Source organism: Phoenix dactylifera, chromosome 5 (genome assembly GCF_051530095.1).
Source record: "Phoenix dactylifera cultivar Ajwa chromosome 5, Ajwa_hap1_PhDact_Kaust_v1.1, whole genome shotgun sequence".
In the NCBI taxonomy this organism is placed as follows: domain Eukaryota; kingdom Viridiplantae; phylum Streptophyta; class Magnoliopsida; order Arecales; family Arecaceae; genus Phoenix; species Phoenix dactylifera.
The window spans coordinates 35,786,540-35,796,199 of record NC_143194.1 but is presented as its reverse complement, the minus strand read 5'-3'; the positions used below and the strand labels follow the sequence as shown (position 1 = coordinate 35,796,199).

The 9,660-nt window shown below is 38.6% G+C and overlaps 1 protein-coding gene across 2 annotated transcripts; it reads right to left on the bottom strand.

The window, feature by feature from the left end:
• Positions 1-911: 911 nt before the first annotated feature.
• Positions 912-3,630, bottom strand: LOC103713452 (putative inositol oxygenase). Of its 2 annotated transcripts, none has more exons than XM_008800387.5 (11): positions 3,384-3,630; positions 3,155-3,260; positions 2,934-3,015; positions 2,632-2,836; positions 2,222-2,281; positions 2,085-2,137; positions 1,861-1,983; positions 1,705-1,774; positions 1,518-1,596; positions 1,285-1,366; positions 912-1,151 (listed from the first exon to the last, which is right to left on the bottom strand). In XM_008800387.5, the coding sequence occupies exons 1-11, from the start codon at positions 3,412-3,414 to the stop codon at positions 1,125-1,127; spliced, it is 918 nt and encodes a 305-aa protein (XP_008798609.2). In that variant the 5' UTR covers positions 3,415-3,630; the 3' UTR covers positions 912-1,124. The 2 variants fall into 2 exon arrangements, with proteins under 2 accessions (XP_008798609.2, XP_026662914.2); XM_026807113.3 differs by having other exon boundaries at positions 2,632-2,854; positions 3,384-3,543.
• Positions 3,631-9,660: the final 6,030 nt, after the last annotated feature.

Here is a 9,660-nt window from a genome sequence, read left to right as displayed (position 1 = left end):
GTATTATTTAAGTTTTTCATTTCTATTTAAGTACCCAAGATCTAGTCGGTATAGTCAATGTAGAACTAAATGCATGCCCTCATATGGGTTCTTGCATACTCTCCCCGTTTAAGCTCATTCTCTACTAGCAAAATTTCATTCGATAAAACAAATTTGATCATAGGTTTTGAAGGGAGTGATTTTGGTGCATGTACTCAATGCTACTCATTCACACAGCAAAACAAGTTTGCACACATTGAAATGGACTATCCATAGTTGTTTACACCACAAATCAGCTTTTTGATCTATTTCTTCATATCCGAACCTGTTTAGACTGAAGTTGGATGTCTAAAGGAGCAGCTCAAGTTTTATAGTTTTATTTGGCAGTGAAGGGTTCCTTGAAACCTGAAAGAGATCAATAGGCTAGAATATGCTGTTTGTGTTTTTCTTGCAAAGAATCTTCTCTGACTGTGTACTTGGATCGAGGAGATGGCAGTTGTCAAGCCATAATAAAATATGTAGCTATCGTTTGGCTTTGAGGAGAAAAGAAATATCATCATACACCAATGCTGGTTTTGGTCCTAATTTTCAAGCTCCGCGTCATTAGCACAAGGTTGGGATGTCAATAAAAATCTGCATGGTTGAAGTTCATGGGTAGGCTTGCAGAATTTTAAGTGATGCTTAATTTGAAGCTGACTGCACATGATCCCCCTCAATAACCATAATCTAATACTACTTCAACACTAAGCTTCCTTTCTCTATACTATTTTTCATAATTCATATGCTTAATTCTTGAGCTCATCATGTTTCACATGTGCTCTGCTATGACAATATGTTTTTATATATGCCTGAGTTAAATTTGGTTTATTGTACTGAGACCAATGATGATCTTCCATTATCTATTGCTTGATACACTCTCAAAAGAATGTGAATTTAGTGAAAGCCTTTTATTTTAAGATAAATGGCTTACATCGAACAAATGCCTTGCATCATTGAACAAGATAACAAATCTTAGATGACACAGATACAATATCAAATTTAATAGTTGACATGGCAACTTCTCACATCAGCTGCTCAAAGATTGACCATGAATGAATCATATTTGTTGAGAGATGTCCATTGGAATGAATCATCATTTAAATATCTCACCATTTCAACTTCGCAGGGAAATACTGCAACAAACGTTTGATCACTTTGTTAGAGGGAAGAAAATATGACATGAAGAAAAACGTCCTTTTCCTATGAGAAAATAAAGAAATAAAACCTTGGCAAAAGGTTGAGGGAATTTAGGATGGAGATGCTAACCTTCTCGATGAGTGATAAGTAGTATGGTTTCACTTTCTCTACATCTATTCTAACTTTACTCTTGCTGTAAAGATCATATTTGCTGCACATGCGAAAAAAAACCTGTTAGTACTCGTATTCGAATTTTCTCTGACATGGCGATGGCGGTTGTTCTGAAGCTTAAATGCAGCATAATTCTAGCGATAGATATATATATTTTTTTCCTTTTAAAGCTGGATATTGAAAGATCTTACTTAAATATATGTAGCCACTTCAGATTTTCTTTATCCTCATCATTCATGAGGTATTGATAGGCTCCATGCCTGTGCAATGCTGAGACAAACATGAAACATGGCATTTTGAGTTCAAGTAATGGGATCGAGAGACAAGACTCCAAGTATAATAACATTAAGTTTGACGCAAATAGGTTCAAGGACTCACGGTAGAACGAGTGGTAGCGGATGATGAACAATGCAGCAGAAGGCAAAGTGGTCTTATTCTCTTTTGCCACCTGAGGTTATTCAGGAGTTAAACTAACATCCACTGATAAATAGAGCACTTCAAATCATTGAGAGGCTCCCGAAAGAATATACATACCAAGTACATATAATCATCATGTCCCCAAGACATCAATACATTGTTGAGTCCGCATCCTTCAGAATAAGCTCCCAGTTTGGTGTTGTATTTAGGATTGCTGTAGTCTGGGTTTTCTTTGAAATACTGATGATTATCATGGTAGAGTTTTAGAATGACATAAGCTAGATAATTGTTTCAAATCAAATATTAAAATCATGCTGCAATTAGTTCGGTATGGATGATACCTTGTGGTGAACATTGCATTCATCAAAAGCGCACCCCACAGGAAATGTGTCACCTGAAAGATGGATCTTACTTAGTAATTAGAAGTGAGAAAGCATATTATTGAGAAACAGAATGGAGACAGGAAGATGATGCTTACCCACAACAGCCCACTGAGGAAGTTGTCCAAAGCTAGGATGGAGAAGAACCTTTCCAAGATCTGAATTCCAATAAGAGAAGCATTTCATCAGATGCAATTCCCATTTAAATTCCAGAAGCCAGAGTGCAATAGATAAATCAAAGGCATCCATTCATCCACTGATTTCAGAAGGACATTTGGAAATTGTCAACCCAATAGTATAATGATATTGTGAATCGATGAAACTTGCTAAACTATTGATAATATTTAGATTAGCTGACAGGCCTAACAGGAACGATTTTGGAGAAAAATTGTTTCGATGGTCAAGTGTGCAACAATGCATCAATAGATTTAACTGATCGTTTCAAATTTCACTAGAGGCTTTAGATTTTTTTTTTTTTTTTACGGTGGGGTTGGGGAGGGGATCATACCATGAATTAGGCCAGTTAAGTGCAACCAATCCTCATCAGGATATTCCTTCCTGATTGCTTCAGCAGTCTGTAACAAGTGCTCGATCTGGGGCTCATCAAGATCCGGATCGCTTTCATCAATAAACTCGTTGAGCAGCTCAATGCATTCCCAAATGCTCATCTCCGCCCTATCCAACTTGCCATACTCTTCCCTCATCCTCTTCACCTGAACCACAGAATCACACTTTAACAGGCTAGCTCTAACCCAATCCCCCACGCCCCCGGTCTTTACCAAACAAATTGATGACATTGCATGGACTTACGAAATTGTAGGTCTGATGAATGTGGTTCGTGCAATAAAACTCTTCGACAGTCTTCTGCCTCTCAGATTCGGCATCATAGTCCCTGCATCGTTTTTTATTCATTTTAGATACGTTCTAAAGGACTCGAAAGTTGACCCTTTTTAAATACTTCGCCATCCAAAATCTTCAACAAAGTGTCCTTATATAAAAAAAGAGAACAAAAGTACGTATAAGAGATGTACCTGAAAGAATGGCCAAACGAATTAGTCTCGGGCACCGTGAAACCACCATCCAACACCAGCTCCATGGGATCATCAGAGGGGATCTGCTTGTCTTCCACTTCCACCTCTGAGCCAAAAAAAAAAAAAAACAAGGCGAGGAAGAGGGGACCCACCAGATGAGTCGAACGGAATGATAAATTTACAAACATAAATCTCTCGATAATCAAATCCATCAGCAAATGAAGCTTACCAGTCTGAGGCTGCTCAATGGCAATCGTCATCTTCTCCTCCTTGAGCTTCTGAGGACTAAGAAAAAGAACAGGGAGCAAGAAATGTAAAGGAACCCAACAATAAAGAGTTGGTCTTGGCCTGAGATTTGGGAATGCATGAGAAGGAGGTATTTATAGTGGAAGGGATGACTATGTGCTGTAGCTTACGAGGACCACCCGACTGGAACACACAGAGAGAGGGAGAGGATGGATTTGGTGGTGGGGGACAAAGAAATCCTGGAGATGAGTCAGCCATGGCGTGGAGAACCCATCCGGAGCCGGGAAATGCGCTGTCTAGGTGGGCCCGGCGTGACGTGGCGTTGAGTCAAGTCGGGTGACCGAACTGCAGGACGGCGGGCAGGCACGGCTAAAATTTAGAAGGGGCGGAGCACATGGGGAAAATATCTAAGGCTTAGCTGGAGGCCAAAGCGAAGCACGCTACCCAATAACTTGGCTCCCAATCTCCCGTCTCCTTGCAGTGTTAGATCTATGGATGTTATCTCGCATTCTGAATTTTTTTTTTTAATGCAGTTTGGGGCATGACAGAAAGTAAATTCGGAAGATTGCCGTTTTCTATAGTTTTTGATGCAATATTTCGATGAAATATGAGTCTAGGCCCAACATGGTTTCAGCAATGGATATCTTCCGCCACCCAAATAGTAGGAAACTCTCTAAAATTAGATTTTAAAGTACAAAGAAAGAGATTAAGTGAAAAAGGTAACGAAATTTGAGATATCAACGGATTATCAATTAGACAAGAGTATTAGCAAGAAAAATTGCAATTATTGTGTAAAATAATTGCAATAAAAGGCTAATCATATTTTGGACAGGAAAATTAAGTTGAGTTCGGGCATAAATATTTTTTAAATTTGACATAGTATAAACCAATTATTTTTTTTAAATTGCAACAATGTTTCCTACAACCGGTGTGGTTACAACTCCAATTCCAGCATCTCATGCGATTGAGCTGGGTCAAGAACTTACGGGCCATGTATATACTCCTTGGGCATCACACCTCCAAGTATCTATTAAAAGATATGATGGTTTAAACATTTGTTAGGAACCATCTTTCTTTCAAAAAAGAAAAATATTAGATAACAAGAAGAGGAGCCCAAAATAAAGGAAAGAGCAGCATCGGATGTTGTTGTGAAAGTTCCTCATTGGAGTCTCGTTCCCATACCTTACCTAAGATAGATGATGTGGCATGTTTATATTGAGCCTCGTCAAATATAGACGAGGAGACAAATGACACGTCCTACATTAGCATTGATCTTTTAATATCAGAGGCCCACATTCGCACTTGCTTAACTTACACGACAAAATTAATTTTTTATTTGAGGACAAAAGCCTTTAGTTGTTTTTAGTTCCGTGTTAAATACACCGACAAGTGGGAGAAGTTAAATAAAAGTCAACTTACACAAATGTCAAAACATCCGTGTTCGTGACTCGCCCAACTAATCGAAGATCTCGGATTTGTTGGTGGTTGTTGCTAAAATCCGAGTTGAGATCGATTACCACTCGAGATACACTGAGGTCAGCTAGAATCGAGATGAAAAGCAGGTCGGCCGACAGCCGAGGAGTAGTGCTAGGACGTTGCTAACTTAATGTTGTCGTTTTAAAAAGCAAGCATAACTTGCAAAGAAGTCCACTTATCGGAAAATTTCTGATAGAGGATCTTCGATGCTTAAGTTAGCAGATATGTAGAGTAACACCCCAAAAAAAAGAGAAACAAAGAGATGTTGGGAATGGTTACCTAAGGGTCCTCCAATATAAAGGATGGGTTGAGTGTTCATTATCTTATTCATCGGGGGCGCGATAATTGCATAGCGACAATTAACCTTATCGCTTAATAAATAGTAACAGCTCTCCGCGATAGATCCACAATGTTAATTATGTGGATTATGTGTTTATGGCCGAGCTAGATCGGTTGTTGACAAAACCGTAGTTGCAACTTTTTTAATGATCTCCGGCGTTACTCCATAGCTGGATTGACCAGAATAGCACATTGGCTAATATCAAGGTCACTCATCTTGGTCAAGGTTGAGGCCAAGAAGATTGGAACAATTCGAAGTGATATTTTTCCCATCGGTGGTGTTTTGGACTTTAAACATAGGGTGATATTTTAATAGATTAGATATTAAAAATTTTAAAATTATGTTTCTATTTTTTAACAAAATTTAATTGTGTTTTCTTCTTTAACATGAACATGTGCTCGGTGTGTCGCTGGGTCACACGGTTTGCTGCCAAGTCGTAACAACAACCTGCCAGCTGAAGATGGTATTAGGCGGCATTTAGTTATCACGCACATTTGCAAATGCGGAAAAGGCTTTGCCATATAAGGCTATCGATCTTACCTTTCAAAGCAGCTGCCTGAAAAGAGTAATAATAATAAGAATAGTACCGTAATTATTATTATAGCTGCTGCTGCTGCTACTACTACTACTAACAATACTAGTATAATAGTAATAATAAAAATAATAATAACTTTCATAACAATAACAATAATAATATGTATATCTATTATTAAATAATAATAATAATAGTTATAATAATAATAATAACAACAACAACAACCACTGTAGTAACAACAATAAAAAAATATAAATTTATTAAAAAAATAAATAGAATCTCTTTCTTGCATATTTCTAATGATCTATCCATATCATGGAGGGCGATGTGGTGTATATAGTATTGCACCAACTTAGGCGGGGCGGCTGTTTTTGTTCTTCTCTAAAATAAATTCTTGGAAGAGACATGCCAACCAAATTGGCTATTACAATCTTGTTGTGGCGACATCATATTTGTTGGTATTAAATGTGATTTTTTTGTGGTAACGTCATAGTCATAGAGTTTCTCAAATTTTCGAAAAATCAGTAAACTATATATATTCAATAAGATAATAGAACCGATCCACATATTATGCCATCGCCAATATATCACAAGCAGATACCAAATTCATAAAACTAATGTCTTCCTCATGAATATGCAACTAATTCGAGTGGGGAAATAGAGCGTTGAAAAGGCACCATAAAGGAATTGGGCACTGAATTGAAAAAATAACACATGAATTGAGACAATGAGTCATTATGGTATTCTGAAATTTTGTGTTTTAGGTAAACATTAAGTTTTGACTTTTCAAAACAATGGTTGCTTCTCATCTCCTCCCTATTCTCTCATGCGCTCATCGTGATTTTCTTTCTCCAAATGGGTTTATGCAGAATAGAAGACTCAACAAGAATGAAGTCAAGAGAGAAAGGGAAGCAAATCTTAACGTCCGTTGATTGGAATGTATCCCATCCTCGAAGGCAGCTGAGCCATGCCAAAGGCAGCAAACGGCCTCTTAAACTACAATTTTGAGGGCAAACCGATATATAATGGCTAGAATATTATCTTCATTAGTACATAGTCCATGGCCAACTCAAATATGACAAATTTATCATTTGGCGATCCAACATGCATCTCGAGGCAGACAGATACATATTGTCCAGTATATTGTCTTCACTAGTACGAAATCCATGGCCAATTAATATGTACATGGCAAATTTGTCATCTGCTAATAGAATACACACTTCAATCAAACCAACACCACTAATACATTGTCATCATCAGTCAAATGAAGCAAACCTGGAGCCGATGAGGTTCATCTTATACAGCAACTTTGCTCGACAGTGGAAGTATAGCATCCTGCTAGAACAGAAGAGATGGGCGAGATAGAGAGAACTTTGAAGAGATGAAGGGATGGGATAGAGAGACCAGATTATTTTTTTCCCTTCTCAAAAAGTTCTCACTCTATCCCCTCCATCTAGTGAGCCCTAGTCAGAGGTTCCCTGGAGAGAGCCTCGAGCTGATGATTTACGAATCATCTTGTGGTTTCAGTTGTAGTATGGAGAAAATACACCACAATGCTTCAGAGAGACGAGAGAAATTAGAGAGCACCTTCAGAGAGGAGGGAATAGAGAAAGTGATTTTCTACAAACATTTTGAGATAAGGGGGACCCTGTTAGAAAGATAGGCCCTCCGCAAATAGTCTTTATGATTCATGTGAGAGGAGGGATGTGGTAAAAGGGGAGGGCATTCCCATACAATTTTCTCCGGTCTGAACACTAGAAAATTTTTCCTCAGATAATGAAGAGCACAATTAACAGAAAACATACCCAACTAATACAACATATCAATGGAGGCTACCCCGAAACTTTCTAAAAATGGAAAGAAAGAGCAAAAAAGAAAAAATATTCCCACAAAAAACCAACTATATATTAAATAGCCAGTCTCTCCATTGAGACGCTATAACTTTTAGTCGTTATTGACCGGAACTTTACCACCCTTCCGAGCTTTAAAATTTCTTTAATTTTCGATCCCTAGCAGTTGTACACACTTACACCTCAAAATGTATGCAGTGACAAATAATTATGTGCACTCATATAACTATGTACAGAGATGGTATAATTATATTCCAGGATAACATAATTATGTACGAGAACTATATATGTGCTTACAATATAAATATAAGTATGTGTAAATCTTCAATAAGTATGTATAGGACTGAAAATTAAATGCTAATGAACAAAGAACTGTGCGTTAAAATCCGGTCAAATAAATGTGGGCGTTAGGTTCCCCAAAAACTACAGCAAACAAACCTCAACCGGAGAGAGAGTCCGGCCCAACTAATGCTTCAAAGGTCTCGACGGTGGAAGATGATCCAACTGAAATATAATGGGCCGTAATAGCCCGGAGTGACATTAAAATGCCCATGAGCTCCAACAATGGCAAATAAATGAAGCATATGCGGCGACCAAGTTGGACCGTTGGAAGCCCACTCTTCATCTAAAGAGGCGAACCGGGTCCCGTCCTCCACTCCCCAGATAGTCCATCCATCCCCCTCCTTTTTCCCGATCAGAATGTTCACAACACCCGGAGTTGGGATACGAAAGAAAACCTCGAACATCTTCAACAATGTATTCTTGCCGGTGAATCGATTCCCACAAAATGTGAGGACAACAAGACAACGAGGGGCGACGGTTTCAAGTCATCCTTTGTTGTCTCTATTGCCGCGGAGTTCCAGACTAATGTTGGAGCGCTGCTCGACAAACTCTGAGGTCGGTGAGAGTCAAACTAAATGAGACAACTGAGGTGTGGAAGAATTAATCTCTTCCAGAAAGGACCTGCAAGAAGTCTGTTTGTCAAAAAGTTTCTAGTGGGGAACCTTCCGATGCTTAAGTCAGAAGAGAGAGGCAGTATTGTGCAAGGAAGAGTTTTTAGCAGAGTAAAGTCTTTGAATGAGCTTGAATGAGGATCTCGAGACCACTCCATTATATAAGATAGTCAATTGATCAGTTACCTAATTTGATGCAACTTGTTTTTATTTTCTAGGTATTGGTCAGCTACACGTTTACAATGTGGAAAACATTCCACATGAGCAGCATACGGCGGTCATCACGCTGATTGTAGATTAACAGCAGTGTTGCTTTATTAACACATGCAGATTGGCTCTTTGGCTTTTGCCGAAGTTGTTCAACTCAGTATTAATTGAGGTGAAGGAGGCCGACATAATCCGAAGTTGAGATGTCCAACATTTTTTCCATCAGACTCTTCTCCTAATAGGCAATACTAGTGATTCAGAGGCAAAAGAAAACCAAGACAATAAGGAGCGACAATTTTGAGTCATCCTTTATTGTCTCTATTGCCACAAAATTTCAAACCGATGTTGGAGCGCTACTCGACTAACTCTGAGGTCGGTGAGAGCCGAACTGAATGAGGCGGCCGAGGTGTGGAAGAACTAATCTTCTCCGAGGGTGACCTGCAAGAAGTTTGTTTACCGAAAAAATTTCCTAAGTCAAAATAGAGAGGCAACATTGTGGAAGGAAAAATTCTTGGTAGAGTAAAGTCTCTAAATAAGCTTGTGTGAGGACCTCGGGACTACTCCATTATATAAGGCAGTCAATTGATCCGTTATCTAATTTGATGCAACATGTCTTTATTTTTCAGGTATCAGTCAGCTGTATGTTTATAATGTGGAAAACATTCTACGTGAGCAGCATACGACGACGATCACGCTGATCGTGCATTGACAACAATATTGCTATAACTGTCGGTCATTATTAGCACATGCAGATTAGCTCTTCGGCTTTCGTCGAAGTTATTCACCTCGGTATTAACTGAGATGAAGAAGTCGGTGTAATCCGAGGTCGAGATACCCAACATTTCTCCCATCAGTCTCTTCTCCTAATGGGCAATATCCTTACGATCTCGATGATTTTT